We start from the raw sequence: 24,241 nt of genomic DNA on the forward strand, positions 1-24,241 counted from the left end.
GCTGTTTGGGGAGGCACAGCCTTCCCTACCTGGCCCTCTATACAGTTTTGCGCCCCGATGTGGCCCTCGGGCCAAAAAGTTTGCCCACTCCATCCTAGAGCATGCCTGGAATCAGAATCTACGTTAGCTTCCCCTGTGATGGATACAAGAATGAAAGTGCAGTAGCTTCCAACAGTCTGTGTTTAGATGTGTTTTTCTGCTATCTTAGCCCCTTTCCATAAACCTTGACATTATCTAAATTTGCCTCTAATTGCTTTGCTATTGAGCATCTACACTTGTCCCTAGAAATTGATCCATATTTGTGAAAATTCATACCTGTAAGCCTTTTCCCTACTGCAACAAATGTAAGTTAGTTGGGGATTGGTCCTGCTTTGAGCAGGGGGTTGGACTAGAGTGCATAAAACTGTCCTTGTATATTTAGCTGCTTTTGTTCTGTAGATTAGATACTTTAAGACTATTACACATCCAACTCCAGATAAATTAAACAGCATGGCAATTAGAGAGAAATATTAACTTAGGGTGAACTATGCAGACCCTCTGTCAAAGTTGATGTTTTGTCACAGCTGGAAGGTAAACAACCAGGGATCCATATTCCAGCTGCAGACAACTTCACTGTATCTCTGTGCTGCTTGTAAGACCAAGCTTTCCTATTTCATCTCTTGGTGGAACACATTCTTAAGATAATCTTTTAGGTAAGAGCTTGTGCACCTATGAAATAGTATCAATAATATTTAAATCTTAATACAGTGATAGGAAGGAGATAAATGAGTGCAAACAGTGGATGTAATCCCTAGACTGCAATAAAGGATTAAGCAACCTAATTGATGCATGACCACAGTAACAGAACTGTATGTTAGTCATACTATACAATCTGCAAATTAATTTTTTTATTTCTCTTCTAGAAGAAACAAATCTGACTTCTGTACTGTTTCCTGATTATTAAGGTAAACATTATCCAGGTTAATGCTCTAGACAATGTAACAGAAAAGTGCAGGTGCCTAGTTTACATACTGAAGTTATCTTAAGATGTAGCAGAAATGTTGATCAATTGCATGCTTTGGCAAGTCACTAGAGAAAACACTTGTAGGCTTTTTCATGTCTCAAACAGCAGTCAGGTAGCATCTGACAGTCTAGTTCAAAATTCACTATACATAATTCATGAGAAACAGCAAACTTACATATTGAGGGAGGGAAGAGGAAGGAGCAGAAGGTTACTGGCCTTCCCATTACCTTTGAAATAAATAAAGTAAGTTAGATCAGTGAGGTATATTAGAATTCTTTGAGGGTTCAAATAAGCATCCATAGTGTACTTGGACTTCCAGAAAGCTTTTGAAGATGTCCCTCACTAAAAGCTCTTAAGCAAAATCAGCAGTTGTGGGATGAGAGGGAAGATCCTCTCATCAATTAGTAACTGGGTAAAAAATAGGACACAACAGCTAGGAATAAATATTTTTCTCAATGGAGGGAATTAAATGGGGGCCTAAGGATCTGTGCTGTTCTGGAAAAGGGGATGTATAGTAGAGAGGTGGCATAATTTGCAGATAATACAAAATTCCTCGTTCGTTAAGTCTAAAGCTGACTGCAAAGAGTTACAAAGGATCTCACTATAAGTGCATGACTGGGCAACAAAATGGCAGATGAAATTCAATCTGGCTAAATGCAAAGTAATGCATATTAGAAAACCAATCCCAACTACACATGCAAAATGATGGGGCCTGAGTGGTAACAGCTAATTTAAGAAAGATCTTAGAGGCATTGGGGATAGTTCTATGAAAACATCTGCTCAATGTGCAGCAGTAGTCAAAAAGGCTAATAATGTTAGGAACCAGTAGGTTAGATATTTAGTATCTTATCTATAGATAAGATAGTAAATATAATGCCACTATATAAATCCATGCTATGCCCCCACCTTGAATACTACATGCATTTCTGGTCACCAACAGCTATGTTTTTTGTGAAGTGTTAGACTGCTGCTTATGACTATGTTAACTAGGCACAGAGTACATCTGTTATTCTTTTGAGGCAGAGCCCTACCATTTGTGTGCTACATTGGACTATAGAAATCCCAGCATGACTTTCCAAATGCAACAACAGAATGTTACAGCATGGAGGTCTAGTAATGCGATGCTAATGCAGAATAGCAGTGATTGCATGTAAAAAGATGCATTTAAAGGGATAGTATATCTGAGGTCTGCTTTACTAACTCACCAAAGGCTCTCCCCTCAACTAATAGGTGGCTAAAACTATTGTTAAACTCCTAGAAGATTAGGGTTGGAAGAGACCTCAGGAGGTCATCTAGTCCAAACCCCTGCTCAAAGCAGGACCAACACCAACTAAATCATCCCAGCCAGGGCTTTGTCAGGCCAGGCCTCAAAAACCTCTAAGGATGGAGATTCCACCACCTCTCAAGGTAACCTATTCTAGTGCTTCACCACCCTCCTAGTGAAATATTTTTTCCTAATATCCAACCTAGACCTCCCCTACTTCCTTTTCTGCGGAAAAGGACCTAGGGGTGACAGTGGACGAGAAGCTGGATATGAGTCAGCAGTGTGCCCTTGTTGCCAAGAAGGCCAATGGCATTTTGGGATGTATAAGTAGGGGCATAGCGAGCAGATCGAGGGACGTGATCGTTCCCCTCTATTCGACATTGGTGAGGCCTCATCTGGAGTACTGTGTCCAGTTTTGGGCCCCACACTTCAAGAAGGATGTGGATAAATTGGAGAGAGTCCAGCGAAGGGCAACAAAAATGATTAGGGGTCTAGAACACATGAGTTATGAGGAGAGGCTGAGGGAGCTGGGATTGTTTAGCCTGCAGAAGAGAAGAATGAGGGGGGATTTGATAGCTGCTTTCAACTACCTGAAAGGGGGTTCCAAAGAGGATGGCTCTAGACTGTTCTCAATGGTAGCAGATGACAGAACGAGGAGTAATGGTCTCAAGTTGCAGTGGGGGAGGTTTAGATTGGATATTAGGAAAAACTTTTTCACTAAGAGGGTGGTGAAACACTGGAATGCGTTACCTAGGGAGGTGGTAGAATCTCCTTCCTTAGAGGTTTTTAAGGTCAGGCTTGACAAAGCCCTGGCTGGGAGTATTTAACTGGGAATTGGTCCTGCTTTGAGCAGGGGGTTGGACTAGATGACCTTCTGGGGTCCCTTCCAACCCTGATATTCTATGATTCTATGATATTGCAACTTGAGACCATTGCTCCTTGTTCTGTCATCTGCCACCACTTAGAACAGCTGAGCTCTATCCTCTTTGGAACCTACCCCCTTCAAGTAGTTGAAGGCTATTATCAAATCCCCCCTCACTCTTCTCTTCTGCAGAATAAGCAACCTGTTGCTGGCAAACACAGGCTCCTGATCAGCCACTAGGAAGTTTCAAGCTAAGTCCAATTATGACCATCCCTGTAGGACATGTGCGCTCACATTACAAGTATCTCCATTGTACTGCCTCATGATAGTAGAAGGTATGAGCATAAGCCATCAAGTTTTCAAGATAGGGCATCGTATCTTTCAAAATCTCCTGCTCCAGGAATTGGAGCAGGTTATAGCCTCTCCCCCTCCATAACAAATAATAAGTCTTTCAGTTGCCTTAGTCATAGGTGTTCCTAAAGTCCAGTCCTTCCATTATTTGCATTAGGTTGTACTGTGAGCCGGAGTAGCTTCAGATGAACTTAACACATACTAACAGGAGGCAGAGAGGCAATTGCTACATCAAAATCTTATCCTAGCTCAAATGTATCACTGGAACAAAATTTGCTATAACAGAGGATTTCTCCTCTGTAACAATTACTTTAGAAAAGGTTACTTTATCAGACTCATCAGTACACTGTCTGTTCTCACATTAATACAGAGGTTAGTAATTTTACTCTGCAATTGTTCAACCATGTACAAGAAGCAAATTCCATACCTGTCTTTTGCTTTTTTAAAAAAAAAAAAAAATCATCTTTCAGGTGGTTGCTCTCAGCTCTGTTTAACAATGAACTTAGCACACACTTGAAGCATTGTCCTCAATGCTTATAAGAGCACCGTTCAAGAGCTTGCATAGTAAAGATGATTGTTTTACTCATCCAGACAAGTCAATGATCAATGTGCATTGACAGTATAAGTTCAGGTTTTAAGGGGTTTATTTACTATTTTCGATCAACCGTTTCATACCATTTGAAGGTAACATCTCTGTATCTGAGTAATGCAGCTTGTGGGAGTGTTAAGCAAAAGGTTTGGCTAGTTTTCATATAATTGGTCTTGCCAATTTAAAATAAGTAAAAACAATCCCAGCAGCCTCTGCCATTACAAAATGGCAAACTTATTTACACACACAATAAATTTGTGACAGGACATTGACAATCGACAGCAATTCTTGACATGGAAGGCTCCTCAACCCATTCACGCCACTGTGTGAGGAGCTTTCTGTGAAGGTGCAGTGATATTTTAATGAAATACCTTATATTGACACATTTATAATGATGAATTAAGGTGAATTAGAAGATGGTATATAGTTGCTTAGAACAAACTTCAGGTGGATTGAGTTTAGACTCTAAACATTGTAGTGTAGTCCATTTCAAAAAGTGCACTACGTAAGCTTCATCATTGGCTTAATGTACCATGTGGCTGATTTGTTCCAGACACAAGGAACAAAACAACTTTCCCTTCATATGCATAATTCCCTTCATACACCAGCTTGTTTTCATGGATGACTGAATAAGGTTATCCTTGTAAAAAAACAAAAACACCCCTAAAAATATTACAATGTATTCCTTAAAAGCATACAATTGGAAATAAAGAGGGACAATACTGTGCCAGCAACCAGTTGTAGTTGTACTGTCACTGTAGGATCCAAAATAGGGCATCCTGGTGCTTCTTCGTTGATGAACCCTTCATCTCCTCCCACTTCATCCAGGAGTGGTGCTGTGTCTACAGGCTGCCTGACCTCCTGTTCTGCAGATGGCTGCTTTGTTGCTCTGTTCAGTGTCTCACCCTGGCAATTCAGAGAAGCAGACAGTGAAACAAACAAGTAGCTTTCCTCGAAAATGGGTGTAGCTTACAGACAACCTTTCAGCAGATATTTTGGTCTTTAGTATTTTGTGCAACCCACCTTGGCGAAGGAATGTATGATTAGGCCACCAACATATGTGATACTGGTGGTTCCCACCATTGCCATGCCTATCTTTTAAATGGTATGGTAGCAAAACAGGGAAAGCAGTAGGTATTTGCAGGATATTCTGCAGTGACCAACTCAACAGTACCTCTCCAGAGTCGGTGAGAAAACCTACACAAACTACACTACCTAAGGTCCCTTTCAAACCAATATGTTGGGAGCTAAGTTTACACCTAAGACCTGCTGCAATGCACTTTTTGTAGGAAATACCTAGAGTCTAAGGCACCTTGTCCTGGAGGTAGGAGGGTAATGAAAATGTAAGCATGTTATGACCTGCTGCTTGTCCACCATGTTGAGGCTAACAAGGCAATAATGCATGCAATGGTATTTGCCAGCATGAAGATCATCATCTGTTGCCAGCACTATAGTGGGATCTTTAGTTCACTGTTGGGTCCAGAAGATTAACATATGATCATGTGAGAATGTGTTTCCTTGCGCTATATAACATCCAGATAAAATGAAGCAGCATATGGTGTTGAGTTTCATGTCCTGAAACCATGCTTCGTTTAGACCACAAACAAAACTGGTTTTATGCTCTCAAGTTTAGTCCCCCTCAGCACAACTTGTGGGCTTTTGCTTAAGAGACAAAAGGCACTAGTTCTCACCTGGACTTGGTTCCCAGAATGTGTCCAACGATCAGATTGGAGAGGCCAATTCCAATCATCTGCACAGAGGTTGCAAGCCCCATAGCTGTCCCTAACGTTGCCTGGGGAACCACAAAGGGTATGGATGGCCACAAGCTCGCCTGTTGTAAGGAGTAATGAAATGGGCTGATGTTAAAATAGGAAAAGTTTGCTGCCAAGACACTTTCTAGAAGAGTCTTACAATTCAAGCCCCAGCTTCAGCCCACTAGCTCATCGACTGAGGGAGAAAGTTGTCCCCATTACACATTTGGATGCCTTATGGAGGGGTTTACACCTTCCTCTGACCCATCCACCATTGACCACTAGAAGATTACAGTAGATTACAAAAAGAAAAGGAGTACTTGTGGCACTTAGAGACTAACCAATTTATTTGAGCATAAGCTTTCGTGAGCTACAGCTCACTTCATCGGATGCATTCAGTGGAAAAACTTTTTCCACTGAATGCATCCGATGAAGTGTGCTGTAGCTCACGAAAGCTTATGCTCAAATAAATTGGTTAGTCTCTAAGGTGCCACAAGTACTCCTTTTCTTTTTGCAAATACAGACTAACACGGCTGCTACTCTGAAACCAGTAGATTACAGTAAATGGATGATGACAGTGCCTACATCTTTCTTCTCCAGTTACTCCAGTCAGCTTAAAGCACACACAATTCAGAGTCAAACATCTCAATAAGGAGCTGGGATAACTGACTCAGGTGGACACTCTGGATCCTGCTCAAAAGGTGTCATGAAAGGACAGTACTGCTTAACAGCTAATGCTTCCCACAGACCATGCCAATGGGTTCCTTGAGCTGTTTTCGGTTATACGGGGGTGTTTGCTGACTAAATCCTTTGGGCTTTGTAATCCAAAAGCCTCAGAATGCACACATGCCCAATGTTTATCCCTTGGCTAGTGTAAAATGCCAGTGTCTGGAAAGGAGTGAGCAGAGCTACAAAATGACCAGCTAATGTAGTGGCTTCTACATACTTACAGCAGCAAAGGAGTAAGTGATCCCCAGACAAATGGTAGAGACAAGCGGAGGAACAAATGTAAATGCCAGGAGAGCAAAGACTGGCGGAGTCAGCACAGCACAACCAACTGCAAACACACCTCTCAGTCCTACACAGTCCTGATGAAGGACAAACAGAAGGTGATTTACCTAGAGTCCCCTATGGTTTCCACCAGGGCTCCAGTACACTCTTCCTCAATGTGCGCAGCTGAGCAATGTGTAAATAATAACTTATAAGAGTATCAGCTAATGGAAAATAACACCTCACAAAGTGTTCCCATTCCTCACATGTACCAAGAAGGACTGAAGAGACTGGTGTGCCTATTAGAGAGTAAGGATGTTCCAAATCACCTGAATTTGAAACTCCAAGGTTTTAAGGCAGTATGTTGCATTTTAGTGCTTATGGAAGTGAGGGATTGATAAATTAGACGAAGCATGAGTTGATTCTATGCAAGCTACTGCTCCTCATCCTTCGCGACGCTCTGTCTGTGCCCCTTAATCCTGACCTGCAACACTCCCCTCATTATTTTATCTTGGGCCTCTCATGAGTATTCAGCTATTGGTGTCGTACTTCTACAGCACGAACTAGGGGATCAGAGATCAAACTCATTTCACTTCTGACCTAATACAGAATGGTCTTCAGGGTTTCCAGACTAGTCCCTTAACCCCCTGCATCACTAATGACCCAACTCCAGAGCCCTAATTTTAAACACTTGATCTCTGTCAGAGATGCACAAAATATTATTTGTACTAAGCCATGGTCTATCAGCAGACAATCCACCATGTAGTTGATGTTCTGCTAAGTACTGGGTACTCACAATTAATACGCCAACTGCTGCAGAGAGAACAAGGGAGCTGTCATATACCGCCCCAGCAATGTAAGCGGCTGCCTGCTGACTGTAGTCAGAGTACTTATCCTGGATAAACTTGCTAAAAATAAAATTGAGGGGGACAAAAAAAAATTACGTTAGGATTCTTGGTCTGGTTATCTTGGCACAAAGCAAGTCTGAGCACACATCTGGACAGGGAGTTTTTAATTAGAGAACTTGTCAAAGCACAAACTCAAATCATTTTTTTTTTTAAAAGGTGTGCTGAACAAAAAGGTCTGTTGGGGGGAGGAGGGAGGTTTGTGCCCTTCCTCGCTTTATGATGGATAAAAGAGGCCTGAAAGTTTGGGGGCACGGGGAGGGGAGCATGCATCTTGGAAATTCCAGGAACAGTGAGTCCTGTTTTCCCTGGTGGTCTCCTTGGGGGAGTAGATGATTTCTCAGCCCTGAAACTGAAGGGGTGAGAGGGATGTTAAATTTTTAGATACATTAACTCAAAACTGTGTGGAGGGAAGAATCAGCATTTAACAACTTCAACCCTTTGATTAAGGGCTCAGAAATCTCCCACTCCAGTTCTCTACTGCTCTAAGAAGATATCCAATAAAAGCAGAGAAGACAGGCCCCGATATCGCTACAGCAGAAAACAAGCTTCCTTCATACATTATGGAGGACAAAAATGGCGTAAACCTGGTGTTTTTTAAATCCTTTGTAGGGCACCCAGATTTCTACTGGCCAGCCACTGCTTAGCAGCTTTGAGAAACTAATTTATTTGGAAACCCTCTGCTCACCTAGATTTTGACTGGTTCCTCTTAAGTGGCTAGAATTATTTTGAGGACAGTTGAACTTCTTTGTAGCTCTGGGGCAGCAAAATGCTGTCCCTGCAGATTTACTGCCATAGATCCAAGTAATCAATGACACTGAAGGCACTGAGCCATGATTCTTGTTTTGGAAACAAGCCTGGAATTAATCTGCCAAAAGAGATATTTGAAACATGACTCTTTGTGCCTGAGGCACTGTGGAGTATTGCTCCATGACAGAACATGGGGATACAGCAGTGCAGGAATCAGGCCGTATGGGGACCATTTCTGGATAAGGTAAGCAGATGACAGCTGGCCAGAGAGCCCATTTCAGGGAGTGCAGGGCGAGACCCAAAGATCCCAGTACTGTGCATTTTGCTTTCACTAGGTTCTAATAGTAGGACCTTTTTATTAATTGCTGCAGCAAGCCTGCAAGGACCCCTCCCCACCCCAAACTGCTGAGCCGTTTGTTTGTATTATAAATATAGAGCCCTCCTTTCATTTTTCTCCCAAGATCTCAAAGCACTTTGCAAATGTTAAGTTTTGCAAGCCTCCTGTGAGGAAAGTAGCAGTATAGCCATTTGCAAAATGGGGGAAACAGACAGAGGAGAAGCACTTTCCCCAAGGTCATATAGAGTCTGTGTCAGAGCCAGGGCAGGCAGAACCCAGGTCTCTTGACCCCCTAGTCTGCTACTCTAACTGCAGTCCCTCCCACTGAGGTTCTAGCATTTGAGAAATGGCAGTGTGCCATAGGAACTGCCATGCACAGCAGTTTTAATCTATGCCTTATCTTAAGATGCTGGCTGCTGGCCATCTTCTAGGCAGCTGCTCACATGTGTGGCAGTCTTGGGAAGGCTGCAATGGTTCTGAGTTGTTTAGCCAAGAAACACTTTACAGCATCATTGGTCTTGAATCTGACCCCACCGGAGCCCTCTGCACCTTCCTCCTGTTGACATTGCCACTCCAGTAAGTGTTTTAGTTGAATGGATTTATGCAACACAAACCCCCTGGCCCCAGAAGCTGGGCAGTTCTATCTAGATGCACTTCATGAGCCTTTCAGGTGCTGGTCAGATGGGTTTCCTCTTTGCCATTGTCCCACTTAAGTCAAAGGAGAAGTATTAATTTGCAGGAGACCAGATTTGGAATTTCCCCAATCTTTGGAGTTTTGGAAGAATCCAAGTTCCTTTAAGGTTGCTTTGGACTGGAAATCCCCATGTCTTGCATCATCTTCAGAGATGGCTGCATAACAAGGGAGAGAAGAGTCAAAGGACCCTGATGTTCTATAGCTAAATATTAAGCACCTTGCTTGAGAGGGACAGTGCTCCCTTTCTGGCTTTGTGCTCACAAAGGCAGCAGTGAACAAGCTGTTTGGAAAGCTCCCCATTCCTCTGAGATTCCCCTGTTAGCTAAATGAAGAGGGAGATGGACACAGTTAGCTCTGTACCAAAGCTCCAGTGCCGGGAACAGTTACCAGCACCAATGCTACCTTTCTAGTCAGTACCTGGCATCTGCCACGAAAGGGAAGACCCTGTTGTAGAAGAACATGATGGTTAGGACTAGGAGCCAGTAGTGAAGTGGCAGTCACCAGCCATCCTGAACCGGCTGTAAAGAGAAAAGCACCCTAGATTAATAGGATGCAAACTACTTCCAACTTCATAACTATGTTACCTTCTTCCTCTACTATTCCATGAGAAGGGCCAGATGATGACTGGAGTCCGAAAGGTCACTCATTCACCTCTGGGAGTTGCTGTGCCCCTCTACACCCACACACCACCCTTCTCTGGCAGTGTGGTCAAGTGCTTTTCCTTCCCTTCATAAAAGTCTATAGCAGCAAAAGACTTTTCTGAGCCCAACTTGCAGCTGCCAGAGGCAAACCATGGGATGAAGCACAGCAGGGATGTAGGTATAACTAGGAGTTATTAATGAAGGGAAATACCAGAATATAACCAGTACATTAAGAATGGAAAACTGTCATTAAGACCTTCCCTCAGGGTATACTCTTCTGAAGTTTAATGGATCTGATGACCTGAAGCAATGTCAGCCCTGTTACTTGGGACACTAACGGTATGTCTATACTGCAATTAGACCCCCGTGACTGGCACATGCCAGCTGACTCGGGCTCACCAGGATGTTTAATTGCAGTATAGACATTTGGGCTTGGGCCACAGCCTAGGCTCTAGGACCCTGGAGGGTCCCAGAACTCAGGCTGCAGCCTGAGCCCTGAATGTCTACACCACAATTAAACAGGCCCTTAGCCCAGCTGGGCTAGTCAGCTGGCATGGACCAGTCACGGGTATCTAATTGCAGTGTAGACATACTCTTGGAGAGTGTAGCACAAAGACTGGTTCTGCATTGGAAGGAAGATGGGCTAGTTCTGACCAGATTACTCTGTAAATCACACAAGAGGAGGCTAGAATCTCATCTGTATTCACAAGCAACTTGCACAATGAACTCAGGTGAATGTTTGCTGACCCCTCATGCTCAGAGTCCTGGCTCTGGTCTCCAGTAGGCTGCCAACATGTATTCTCTTTGTTTAGTTTAATTTTCATGATCCCTTGTTGTTTGCAGCTGCAGAAGCCTAAGCCCTGGAATACACTTTAGGAGTTGAGGTCGAATTTAGCAGCGTTAAATCGATTTAACCCTGCAACCGCCCACAGGACGAAGCCCTTTTTTTCAACTTAAAGCGCTCTTAAAATCGATTTCTTTACTCCACCCCCGACAAGGGGATTAGCGCTGAAATCGGCCTTGCAGGTCGAATTTGGGGTACTGTGGACGCAATTAGATGGTATTGGCCTCCAGGAGCTATCCCAGAATGCTCCATTGTGACCGCTCTGGACAGCACTCTCAACTCAGATGCACTGGCCAGGTAGACAGGAAAAGGCCTGTGAACTTTTGAATTTCATTTCCTGTTTGGCCAGCGTGGCAAGCTGCAGGTGAGTGCATAGCTCCTCAGCAGAGGTGACCATGATGGAGTCCCAGAACCGCAAAAGAGCTCCAGCATGGACCAAACGGGAGGTACGGGATCTGATCGCTGTACAGGGAGAGGAATCTGTGCTATCAGAACTCCGTTCCAGTTTTCGAAATGCCAAAACATTTGCCAAAATCTCCCAGGGCATGAAGGACAGAGGCCATAACAGGGACCCGAAGCAGTGCCGCGTGAAACTTAAGGAGCTGAGGCAAGCCTACCAGAAAACCAGAGAGGCGAACGGCCGCTCCGGGTCAGAGCCCAAACATGCCGCTTCTATGATGAGCTGCATGCCATTTTAGGGGGTTCAGCCACCACTACCCCAGCCGTGTTGTTTGACTCCTTCAATGGAGATGGAGGCAGTACGGAAGTAGGTTTTGGGGACGAAGAAGATGAGGAGGAGGAGGAGGTTGTAGATAGCTCACAGCAAGCAAGCGGAGAAACCGGTTTTCCCGACAGCCAGGAACTGTTTCTCACCCTAGACCTGGAGCCAGTACCCCCCGAACCCACCCAAGCCTGCCTCCTGGACCCAGCAGGCGGAGAAGGGACCTCTGGTGAGTGTACCTTTTAAAATGCTATACATGGTTTAAAAGCAAGCATGTGAAAGGATTACTTTGCCCTGGCATTTGCGGTTCTCCTAGATGTAGTCCTAAAGCCTTTGCAAAAGGTTTCTGGGGAGGGCAGCCTTATTTCGTCCTTCATGGTAGGACACTTTACCACTCCAGGCCAGTAACACATACTCGGGAATCACTGTAGAACAAAGCATTGCAGTGTATGTTTGCTGGCATTCAGCCAAAATCCGTTCTTTATCTCTCTGTGTTATCCTCAGGAGAGTGAGATATAATTCATGGTCACCTGGTTGAAATAGAGTGCTTTTCTTCAGGGGACACTCAGAGGAGCCCATTCCTGCTGGGCTTTTTGCCTGTGGCTAAACAGAAATGTTCCCCGCTGTTAGCCACAGGGACGGGGGAAGGTTGAGGGGGTAGTCACGCGGTGGGAGGAGGCAAAATGCGACCTTGTAACGAAAGCACATGTGCTATGTATGTAATGTTAACAGCAAGGGTTACCCTGAAAGAGTGTAGCGACTGTTTTATAAAATGTGTCTTTTTAAATACCGCTGTCCCTTTTTTTTTCTCCACCAGCTGCATGTGTTTCAATGATCACAGGATCTTCTCCTTCCCAGAGGCTTGTGAAGCTTAGAAAGAAAAAAAACGCACGCGCAATGAAATGTTCTCCGAGCTCATGCTGTCCTCCCACACTGACAGAGCACAGACGAATGCGTGGAGGCAAATAATGTCAGAGTGCAGGAAAGCACAAAATGACCGGGAGGAGAGGTGGAGGGCTGAAGAGAGTAAGTGGCGGGCTGAAGACAGGGCTGAAGCTCAAATGTGGCGGCAGCGTGATGAGAGGAGGCAGGATTCAATGCTGAGGCTGCTGCAGGACCAAACCAGTATGCTCCAGTGTATGGTTGAGCTGCAGCAAAGGCAGCTGGAGCACACACTGCCACTGCTGCCCCTCTGTAACCAACCGCCCTCCTCCCCAAGTTCCATAGCCTCCACACCCAGACGCCCAAGAACGCGGTGGGGGGGCCTCCGGCCAACCAGCCATTCCACCACAGAGGATTGCCCAAAAAAAAGAAGGCTGTCATTCAATAAATTTTAAAGTTGTCAACTTTTAAAGTGCTGTGCTTAAAGTGCTGTGTGGCATTTTCCTTCCCTCCTCCACCACCCCTCCTGGGATACCTTGGTAGTCATCTCCCTATTTGTGTGATGAATGAATAACGAATGCATGATTGTGAAGCAGCAATGACTTTATTGCCTCTGCAAGCAATGATTAAAGGGAGGAGGGGAGGGTGGTTAGCTTACAGGGAAGTAGAGTGAACCAAGGGGCGGGGGGTTTCATCAAGGAGAAACAATCAGAACTTTCACACCATAGCCTGGCCAGTCATGAAACTGGTTTTCAAAGCTTCTCTGATGCGTACCGCGCCCTCCTGTGCTCTTCTAACCGCCCTGGTGTCTGGCTGCGCGTAACCAGCAGCCAGGCGATTTGCCTCAACCTCCCACCCCGCCATAAACGTCTCCCCCTTACTCTCACAGATATTGTGGAGCACACAGCAAGCAGTAATAACAGTGGGAATATTGGTTTCGCTGAGGTCTAAGCGAGTCAGTAAACTGCGCCAGCGTGCCTTTAAACGTCCAAATGCACATTCTACCACCATTCTGCACTTGCTCAGCCTGTAGCTGAACAGCTCCTGGCTACTGTCCAGGCTGCCTGTGTATGGCTTCATGTATGGCAATTGCATTACGGGGTAGGCTGGGTCCCCAAGGATAACTATAGGCATTTCAACATCCCCAGTGGTTATTTTCTGGTCTGGGAATAAAGTCCCTTCCTGCAGCTGTTGAAACAGACCAGAGTTCCTGAAGATGCGAGCATCGTGTACCTTTCCCGGCCATCCCACATTGATGTTGGTGAAATGTCCCTTGTGATCCACCAGTCCTTGCAGCACTATTGAAAAGTACCCCTTGCGGTTTATGTACTTGCCGGCTTCGTGCTCCAGTGCCAAGATAGGGATATGGGTTCCATCTATAGCCCCACCACAGTTAGGGAATCCCATTGCAGCAAAGCCATCCACTATGACCTGCACATTTCCCAGACTCACTACCCTTGATATCAGCAGATATTTGATTGCGTTGGCTACTTGCATCACAGCAGCCCCCACAGTAGATTTGCCTACTCCAAATTGATTCCCGACTGACGGGTAGCTGTCTGGCATTGCAGGCTTCCACAGGGCTATTGCCACTTGCTTCTCAACTGTGAGGGCTGCTCTCATCTTGGTATTCTTGCACCTTAGGGCAGGGGAAAGCAAGTCAAAGTTCCATGAAGTGCCCTTACGAATGCAAAAGTTTCGCAGCCACTGGGAATCATCCCAGACCTGCAACACTATGCGGTCCCACCAGTCTGTGCTTGTTTCCCAGGCTCAGAATCGGCGTTCCACTGCATGAACCTGCCCCATTAGCACCATGATGCCCACATTGCCAGGGCCCATGCTTTGAGAGAAGTCTGTGTCCATGTCCTCATCACTCTCGTCACCACGCTGACGTCACCTACTCGCCCAGTTTCGCTTTGCCAGGTTCCGGTGCTGCATATACTGCTGGATAATGCGCATAGTGTTTAATATGCTCCAAATTGCCAAAGTGATCTGAGCGGGCTCCACGCTTGCCGTGGTATGGCGTCTGCACAGAAAAAAGGCGCGGAATGATTGTCCGCCGTTGCCCTGACAGAGGGAGGGGCAACTGACGACATGGCTTACAGGGTTGGCTTACAGGGAATTAAAATCAACAGAGGGGGTGGCTTTACATCAAGGAGAAACAAAAACAACTGTTACACAGAATGGCCCCCTCAAGGATTGAAATCAAAACCCTGAGTTTAGCAGGCCAATGCTCAAATCACTGAGCTATCCCTCCCCCCGATATTTCAGGCAGGACTGGATCTCCATTATACTTTTCAAGGTGCCCCTGACAGACCACACCGAAATGATTGTTGGCCATTGATTTCATGGAGGGAGGGAGTGGGGAGCAAACGAATACAAAACAAATCTGGTGTATTTCTTGTTTTGATCCACTCCATCTATCTTTTACATCTCTGGCTGGCAGCAGATGGTGCAGTAGGACTGCAAGCCATCCTCATCTCCTGGCTGCTCAGCAGAAGATGGTGCAATAGGACTGCTGGCAGGACTAAAGAGAATGACCTCGTCGAGTCACTCCTAATTTAGTCTCTGCGCCCATGTCTGCCCAGGCGCTCCTGACCGACCTTAGGCGGCCAGGAGCACCTCGGACACGATGACGATGGTTATCAGGCCTATTGCACCATCTGTTGCCACAAGGCAATGGGTTGCTGCTGCTGTGTAGCAATGCAGTACCACGTCTGCCAGCACCCAGGAGACGTACAGTGACAGTGAGCTGAGCGGGCTCCATACTTGCCATGGTATGGCCTCTGCACAGGTAACTCAGGAAAAAAGGCATGAAACAATTGTCTGCCGTTGCTTTCGCGGAGGGTGGGAGGGCCTGACGACATGTACCCAGAACCACCCGTGACAATGTTTTTGCCCCATTAGGCATTGGGATCTCAACCCAGAATTCCAATGGGCAGCGGAGACTGCGGGAACTGTGGGATAGCTACCTTGTTTTTTCCTCCCCCCCCCTACTGTTCCTCAGACGTTCTTTTTAAACCCTGGATTTGTGCTGGAAATGGCCCACCTTGATTATCATACACATTGTAAGGAGAGTGATCACTTTAGATAAGCTATTACCAGCAGGAGAATGGGGTGGGGGGAGAGAAAACCTTTTGAAGTGATAAACACCCATTTTTTCATGGTCTGTGTGTATAAAACATCCTCACTGCATTTTCCACTTTATGCATCCGATGAAGTGAGCTGTAGCTCACAAAAGCTTATGCTCAAATAAATTGGTTAGTCTCTAAGGTGCCACAAGTATGCCTTTTCTTTTTTGCATATAAAACTTGGATAAGTGGCATTGGCTCCCTTTTCTGGCTAACATCAGCTACTGCTATTGCAAACTTCAGTCACAAAATAAACACAGCAGAGACAAGAAAAGTCAGTTAGCTCATGCCAGAACCTCAAGGCTCTGGAGAAAAAGGTGGTCTGTATTCCACGTACCACTTTCTTGGACTCTTGCTGGATAACCCCATCCAAGCCAAGCTGCTTCATGCCCACTTTGTCCAGCACGCTCACTGTGATGGCCAAAATAAACCCCAACATACAGAGCAGGATACCTGCAAACACAGAAGAGATTTTAGGACTTTCCTGGAGGAGAGAGAGCTGAATGACAGAGCCCTCTGCACAATTCATGTTCCTGGCTTCTCTCTTACAACATGACTAGTACTTCTCCATTGATCCACAAGTTGGATTCTTTGCAATGTATGGATCAGCACAAGGCTGGAAAGTTTGGGTTGCAAACACTGTAGGGTCAAGTTTTCACTGATTTTATAATAAGATCTGATAATATAATAAGATCTGATTGCCTTCTATGATGAGATAACTGGCTCTGTGGATATGGGGAAAGCAGTGAATGTGATATATCTTGATTTTAGCAAAGCTTTTGATACGGTCTCCTACAGTATTCTTGCCAGCAAGTTAAAAAAGTATGGATTGGATGAATGGACTGTAAAGTGGATAGAAAGCTGGCTAGATTGTTGGGCTCAACAGCTTGATGTCTAGTTGGCAGCCGGTATCAAGCGGAGTGCTCCAGGGGTCAGTCCTGGGGCTAGTTTTGTTCAACATCTTTATTAATTATCTGGATGATGGGATGGATTGCACCCTCAGCAAGTTTGCGGATGACACTAAACTGGGAGGAGCAGTAGATACACTGGAGGGTAGGGATAGGATACAGAGGGACCTAGACAAATTAGAGGATTGGGCCAAAAGAAATCTGATGAGGTTCAATAAGGACAAGTGCAGAGTCCTGCACTTAGGATGGAAGAATCCCATGCACCCCTACATACTAGGGACCGAATGGCTAGGCAGCAGTTCTGCAGAGAAGGACCTAGGGGTTACAGTGGACGAGAAGCTGGATATGAGTCAACAGTGTGTCCTTGTTGCCAAGAAGGCCAATGACATTTTGGGGTGTATAAGTAGGGGAATTGCCAGCAGATCGAGGGATGTGATCGTTCCCCTCTATTTGACATTGGTGAGGCCTCATCTGGAGTACTGTGTACAGTTTTACGCCCCACACTACAAGAAGGATGTGGAAAAATTGGAAAACGTCCAGCGGAGGGCAACAAAAATGATTAGGGGACTGGAACACATGACTTATGAGGAGAAGCTGAGGGAACTGGGATTGTTTAGTCTGCAGAAGAAAAGAATGAGGGGGGATTTGATAGCTGCTTTCAACTACCTGAAAGGGGGTTCCAAAGAGGATGGATCTAGACTATTCTCAGTGGTAGCAGATGACAGAACAAGGAGTAATGGTCTCAAGTTGCAGTGTGGGAGGTTTAGGTTGGATATTAGGAAAAACTTTTTCACTAGGAGGGTGGTGAAACACTGGAATGCGTTACCTAGGGAGGTGGTGGAATCCCCTTCCTCAGAAGTTTTTAAGGTCAGGCTTGACAAAGCCCTGGCTGGGATGATTTACTTGGGGATTGGTCCTGCTCTGGGCAGGGGGTTGGACTAGATGACCTCCAAAGGTCCCTTCCAACTCTGATATTCTATGATTCTAACTGTCAATAATAAGGCAGAGTTCAAAAAAAAAAAAGCCACTATAACACAAAGTCCTGCAAAATAGAACACTCCTCTTCCCAGTTTCTGCTTCTCCCTGAGGAGAAGGTCAGAAGGAACCATCATGATCATCTAGTCTGACCTCCTACATGTTGCAGGCCACAGAACCTCATCCACTCTCTCTTGTAATAGACTCATAACCTCTGGCTGAGTTACTGAAGTCCTCAAATCATGGTTTAAAGACTTCTGGTTACAGGGAATCCTCCACTTACCTTAGTTTTTTTAAACCTGCTTCTCCACAGCCCTTCCCAACTGGTGCCTTCTCATGCAACTCAGGGCCCTGCAGGAGCCTTCTTAGGCCTGCTCCACACCTAAAACTTAGCCCTGGTCTACACTAGGACTTTAGGTCGAATTTAGCAGCGTTAAATCAATGTAAACCTGCACCCGTCCACACGATGAAGCCCTTTATTTCGACTTAAAGGGCTCTTAAAATCGATTTCCTTACTCCACCCCTGACAAGTGGATTAGCGCTTAAATCGGCCTTGCCGGCTCGAATTTGGGGTACTGTGGACACAATTCGATGGTATTGGCCTCCGGGAGCTATCCCAGAGTGCTCCATTGTGACCGCTCTGGACAGCACTCTCAACTCGGATGCACTGGCCAGGTAGACAGAAAAAGAACCGCGAACTTTTGAATCTCATTTCCTGTTTGGCCAGCGTGGCAAGCTGCAGGTGACCATGCAGAGCTCATCAGCAGAGGTGACCATGATGGAGTCCCAGAATCGCAAAAGAGCTCCAGCATGGACCGAATGGGAGGTACGGGATCTGATCGCTATTTGGGGAGAGGAATCCGTGCTATCAGAACTCCGTTCCAGTTTTCGAAATGCCAAAACCTTTGTCAAAATCTCCCAGGGCATGAAGGACAGAGGCCATAACAGGGACCCGAAGCAGTGCTGCGTGAAACTGAAGGAGCTGAGGCAAGCCTACCAGAAAACCAGAGAGGCGAATGGCCGCTCCGGGTCAGAGCCCAAACATGCCGCTTCTATGATGAGCTGCATGCCATTTTAGGGGGTTCAGCCACCACTACCCCAGCTGTGTTTGACGCCTTCAATGGAGATGGAGGCAACACGGAAGCAGGTTTTTGGGACGAAGAAGATGATAATGATGATGATGAGGTTGTAGATAGCTCACAGCAAGCAAGCGGAGAAACCAGTTTTCCCGACACCCAGGAACTGTTTCTCACCCTGGACCTGGAGCCAGTACCCCCTGAACCCACCCAAGGCTGCTTCCTGGACCTGGCAGGCGGAGAAGGGACCTCCGGTGAGTGTACCTTTTAAAATACTATACATGATTTAAAAGCAAGCATGTGAAAGGATTACTTTGCCCTGGCATTCGTGGCTCTCCTGGATGTACTCCCAAAGCCTTTGCAAAAGGTTTCTGGGGAGGGCAGCCTTATTGCGTCCTTCATGGTAGGACACTTTACCACTCCAGGCCAGTAGCACATAGTCGGGAATCACTGTAGAACAAAGCATTGCTGGCATTCAAACAACATCCGTTCTTTATCTCTTTGCGTTATCCTCAGGAGAGTGAGATATAGTTCATGGTCATCTGGTTGAAATAGAGTGCTTTTCTTCAGGGGACACTCAGAGGAGCCCGTTCCTGCTGGGCTGTTTGCCTGTGGATAAACAGAAATGTTCCCCGCTGTTAGGCACAGGGAGGGGGGAGGGTTGAGGGGGTAGCCACGCAGTGGGGGGAGGCAAAATGCGACCTTGTAATGAAAGCACATGTGCTATGTATGTAATGTTAACAGCAAGGTTTACCCTGAAAGAGTGTAGCAACTGTTTTATAAAATGTGTCCTTTTAAATACCGCTGTCCCTTTTTTTCTCTCCACCAGCTGCATGTGTTTCAATGATCACAGGATCTTCTCCTTCCCAGAGACTAGTGAAGATTAGAAAGAAAAAAAAAAGCACTCGAGATGAAATGTTCTCCGAACTCATGCTGTCCTCCCGCACTGACAGAGCACAGATGAATGCATGGAGACAAATAATGTCAGAGTGCAGGAAAGCACAAAATGACCAGGAGGAGAGGTGGCGGGCTGAAGAGAGTAAGTGGCGGGCTGAAGAGAGTAAGTGGCGGGCTGAAGACAGGGCTGAAGCTCAAATGTGGCGGCAGCGTGATGAGAGGAGGCAGGATTCAATGCTGAGGCTGCTGCAGGACCAAACCAGTATGCTCCAGTGTATGGTTGAGCTGCAGCAAAGGCAGCTGGAGCACAGACTGCCACTACAGCCCCTGTGTAACCAACCGCCCTCCTCCCCAAGTTCCATAGCCTCCACACCCAGATGCCCAAGAACGCGGTGGGGGGGCCACCGGCCAACCAGCCATTCCACCACAGAGGATTGCCCAAAAAAAAGAAGGCTGGCATTCAATAAATTTTAAAGTTGTCAACTTTTAAAGTGCTGTGTGGCATTTTCCTTCCCTCCTCCACCACCCCTCCTGGGCTACCTTGGTAGTCATCCCCCTATTTGTGTGATGAATGAATAACGAATGCATGACTGTGAAGCAGCAATGACTTTATTGCCTCTGCAAGCAATGATTAAAGGGAGGAGGGGAGGGTGGTTAGCTTACAGGGAAGTAGAGTGAACCAAGGGGCAGGGAGTTTCATCAAGTAGAAACAAACAGAACTTTCACACCGTAGCCTGGCCAGTCATGAAACTGGTTTTCAAAGCTTCTTTGATGCGTACTGCACCCTCCTGTGCTCTTCTAACCGCCCTGGTGTCTGCCTGCACGTAAGCAGCAGCCAGGCGATTTGCCTCAACCTCCCACCCCGCCATAAACGTCTCCCCCTTACTCTCACAGATATTGTGGAGCACACAGCAAGCAGTAATAACAGTGGGAATATTGGTTTCGCTGAGGTTTAAGCGAGTCAGTAAACTGCGCCAGCGTGCCTTTAAACGTCCAAATGCACATTCTACCACCATTCTGCACTTGCTCAGCCTGTAGTTGAACAGCTCCTGACTACTGTCCAGGCTGCCTGTGTATGGCTTCATGAGCCATGGCATTAAGGGGTAGGCTGGGTCCCCAAGGATAACTACTGGCATTTCAACATCCCCAACAGTTATTTTTTGGTCTGGGAATAAAGTCCCTTCCTGCAGCTTTTGAAACAGACCAGAGTTCCTGAAGATGCGAGCATCATGTACCTTTCCCAGCCATCCCACGTTGATGTTGGTGAAACGTCCCTTGTGATCCACCAGTCCTTGCAGCACTATTGAAAAGTACCCCTTGCGGTTTATGTACTCGGCGGCTTGGTGCTCCGGTGCCAAGATAGGGATATGGGTTCAGTCTATGGCCCCACCACAGCTAGGGAATCCCATTGCAGCAAAGCCATCCACTGTGACCTGCACATTTCCCAGACTCTCTACCCTTGATATCAGCAGATCTTTGATTGCGTGGGCTTCTTGCATCACAGCAGCCCCAACAGTAGATTTGCCCACTCCAAATTGATTCCCAACTGACCGGTAGCTGTCTGGCGTTGCAAGCTTCCACAGGGCTATCGCCACTCACTTCTCAACTGTGAGGGCTGCTTTCATCTTGGTATTCATGCACTTCAGGGCAGGGGAAAGCAAGTCACAAAGTTCCATGAAAGTGCCCTTACGCATGCGAAAGTCTTGCAGCCACTGGGAATCGTCCCAGACCTGCAACACTATGCGGTCCCACCAGTCTGTGCTTGTTTCCCGAGCCCAGAATCGGCGTTCCACAGCATGAACCTGCCCCATTAGCACCATGATGCATGCATTGGCAGGGCCCATGCTTTCAGAGAAATCTGTGTCCATGTCCTGATCGCTCACGTGACCGTGCTGATGGTGCCTCCTCGCCCGGTATCGCTTTGCCAGGTTCTGCTGCTGCATATACTGCTGGATAATGCGTGTGGTATTGAATGTGCTCCTAATTGCCAAAGTGAGCTGAGCGGCCTCCATGCTTGCCTTGGTATGGCGTCCGCACAGAAAAAAGGCGCGGAACAATTGTCTGCCGTTGCTCTGACGGAGGGAGGGGCGACTGACAACATGGCTTACAGGATTGGCTTCAGGGAGCTAAAATCAACAAAGGGGGTGGCTTTACATCAAGGAGTATTTCAGGCAGGACTTCATGGAGGGTTCCAATAAAAAATGGTGCACCTAAGTTATTGTTCTTATTGGAACAAGGAGGTTAGTCTGGCCTCTGGTTGATACATGACTAGATTTACCTTGCTGCACCTTCCCTGTGAGTGACTGCAGTGTGACCTAGAGGAATGAGTCCCCTAGACGGGGGAGGAGGCAAATGAGTACAAAACAAATCTGGTGTATTTCTTGTTTTGATCCACTCCATCTATCTTTTACATCTTTGGCTGGCAGCAGATGGTGCAGAAAGACTGCATGCCAGCCACATCTCATGGCTGCTCGGCAGAAGATGGTGCAATAGGACTGCTAGCAATCCGTATTGCCTGCCTGCTCACCATAAGATGGTTCAATAGGACTGACTGCAGGATTAAAGAGAATGACCTGGTCAAGTCACTCCAAATTTAGTTCCTGCGCCCATGTCTACCCAGGCGCTCGTAGCCGACGTGGCCAGGAGCACCTCGGAAATGACGATGACGGCTACCAGTCGTACTGTACCGTCTGCTGCCACAAGACAAAGAGTTGCTGCTACTGTGTAGCAATGCAGTAACACGTCTGCCAGCACCCAGGAGACATACAGTGATGGTTACCTGAGCGGACTCCATGCTTGCCGTGGTATGGTGTCTGCACAGGTAACTCAGGAAAAAAGGCACAAAACAATTGTCTGCCCTTGCTTTCACGGAGGGAGGGAGGGAACGGGGGCCTGACAATATGTACCCAGAACCACCCGCGACAATGTTTTAGCCCCATCAGAGTGCTCCATTGTGACTGCTCTGGACAGCACTCTCAACTCAGACGCATGATTATTTGCCATTGCTCTGATGCAGGGAGGGGTGACTGAGGACATGGCTTACAGGGTTGGCTTCAGGGAGCTAAAATCAACAAAGGGGGTGGCTTTACATCAAGTAGTATTTCAGGCAGGACTTCACGGAGGGTTCCAATAAGAAATGGTGCACCTAAGTTATTTTTCTTATTGGAACAAGGAGGTTAGCCTGGCCTCTGGTTGATACATGGCTAGATTTACCTCGCTGCACCTTCTCTGTGAGTGACTACAGTGTGCCCTAGAGGAATGAGGACCCTAGACAGGGGATGGGGGGAAGCAAATGAGTACAAAACAAATCCGGTCTATTTCTTGGTTTGATCCACTCCATCTATCTTTTACATCTTTGGCTGGCAGCAGATGGTGCAGAAGGACTGCATGCCATCCACATCTCATGGCTGCTCGGCAGAAGATGGTACAGCACGACTGCTAGCCATCCTCATCTCTTGCCTGCCCGGCAGAAGATGGTACAGTACGACTGCTAGCAATCCGTATTGCCTGCCTGCTCACCATAAGACGGTTCAATAGGACTGACTGCAAGACTAAAGAGAATGACCTGGTCAAGTCACTCCAAATTTAGTCCCTGCGCCCATGTCTGCCCAGGCGCTCCCAGCCGACGTGGCCAGGAGCACCTCGGACATGACGATGACGGCTACCGGTCCTATTACACCATCTGCTGCCAGAAGGCAATGGGTTGCTGCTACTGTGTAGCAATGCCGTACCGCGTCTGCCAGCACCCAGGAGACATACAGTGACGGTTATCTGAGCGGGCTCCATGCTTACCGTGGTATGGCGTCTGCACAGGTAACTCAGGAAAAAAGGCGCGAAACGATTGTCTGCCCTTGCTTTTGCGGAGGGAGGGAGGGAACAGGGGCCTGACGATATGTACCCAGAACCACCCACGACAATGTTTTAGCCCCATCAGGCATTGGGATCTCAACCCAGAATTCCAATGGGCAGCGGAGACTGCGGGTACTGTGGGATAGCTACCCACAGTGCAACGCTCTGGAAGTCGACTCTAGCCTCGGTACTGTGGAAGCGCTCCGCCGAGTTAATGCACTTAATGCACTTAGAACATTTTCTGTGGGGACACACACACTTGAATATATAAAACCAATTTCTAAAAAAACGACTTCTATAAATTCGACCTTATTCCGTAGTGTAGACATACCCTTAGGTCAACCTAGCTATGTCACTCACACCCTGAGAGACACAGTTAAGCCAACCTATGTCCCAGTGTAGACACCTACCGAGTCCACAGAAGAATTCTCCCATTGACTTAGCCACAGCCACCCCTCAGCGTGGAAGATTTACTACAACAATGGAAAAAACCCTTCCATCATTGCAACAAGTGTCTACAGTACAGTAGCATAGCTGCAGCTGTGCTATTCTTGTGTAGACATATCCTCAATCTCTACAGGCATGGCCACAGATTTCTAGACAACCTCCTGCTCCTTCCTGTTGATTTTATACTATAATTAGAATCATAGAATCATAGAATATCAGGGTTGGAAGGGACCCCAGAAGGTCATCTAGTCCAACCCCCTGCTCAAAGCAGGACCAATTCCCAGTTAAATCATCCCAGCCAGGGCTTTGTCAAGCCTTACCTTAAAAACCTCTAAGGAAGGAGATTCTACCACCTCCCTAGGTAACGCATTCCA

At 46.6% G+C, this 24,241-nt stretch overlaps 1 protein-coding gene and 3 long non-coding RNA genes across 5 annotated transcripts in view; 2 read left to right on the forward strand and 2 right to left on the reverse strand.

The window, feature by feature from the left end:
- On the forward strand, positions 1 to 13,015 carry LOC311527790. Its single transcript, XR_014713446.1, has 3 exons — positions 1 to 944; positions 10,981 to 11,931; positions 12,520 to 13,015. It is a non-coding gene; the product is annotated as an uncharacterized lncRNA (long non-coding RNA).
- Positions 5,775 to 24,241, reverse strand: part of LOC311527789 — a 22,198-nt gene continuing 3,731 nt past the window's right edge. The window contains exons 2-5 of the long non-coding RNA XR_014713445.1: positions 9,914 to 10,014; positions 7,607 to 7,718; positions 6,771 to 6,908; positions 5,775 to 5,900 (exon numbers count right to left, since the gene is read on the reverse strand). This is a non-coding gene — a long non-coding RNA (uncharacterized lncRNA). The remainder of the gene's footprint in view (positions 5,901 to 6,770; positions 6,909 to 7,606; positions 7,719 to 9,913; positions 10,015 to 24,241) is intronic.
- LOC311527788 (uncharacterized protein) overlaps positions 13,170 to 24,241 on the reverse strand; it is a 23,962-nt gene continuing 12,890 nt past the window's right edge. The window contains exons 2-3 of one of the 2 annotated variants that reach the window (XM_084642135.1): positions 16,053 to 16,168; positions 13,170 to 14,610 (exon numbers count right to left, since the gene is read on the reverse strand). In XM_084642135.1, the coding sequence (XP_084498261.1) occupies positions 13,302 to 14,207 (906 nt within the window). In that variant the 5' untranslated portion in view covers positions 14,208 to 14,610; positions 16,053 to 16,168 and the 3' untranslated portion in view covers positions 13,170 to 13,301. The remainder of the gene's footprint in view (positions 14,611 to 16,052; positions 16,169 to 24,241) is intronic. The other variant, XM_084642136.1, reaches the window with a different exon arrangement.
- LOC311527791 lies at positions 18,220 to 20,062 on the forward strand. The gene is made up of 2 exons (XR_014713447.1): positions 18,220 to 18,928; positions 19,504 to 20,062. It is a non-coding gene; the product is annotated as an uncharacterized lncRNA (long non-coding RNA).

Source organism: Lepidochelys olivacea (genome assembly GCF_965140295.1).
Source record: "Lepidochelys olivacea isolate rLepOli2 genome assembly, chromosome: 10".
NCBI classification, from domain to species: domain Eukaryota; kingdom Metazoa; phylum Chordata; order Testudines; family Cheloniidae; genus Lepidochelys; species Lepidochelys olivacea.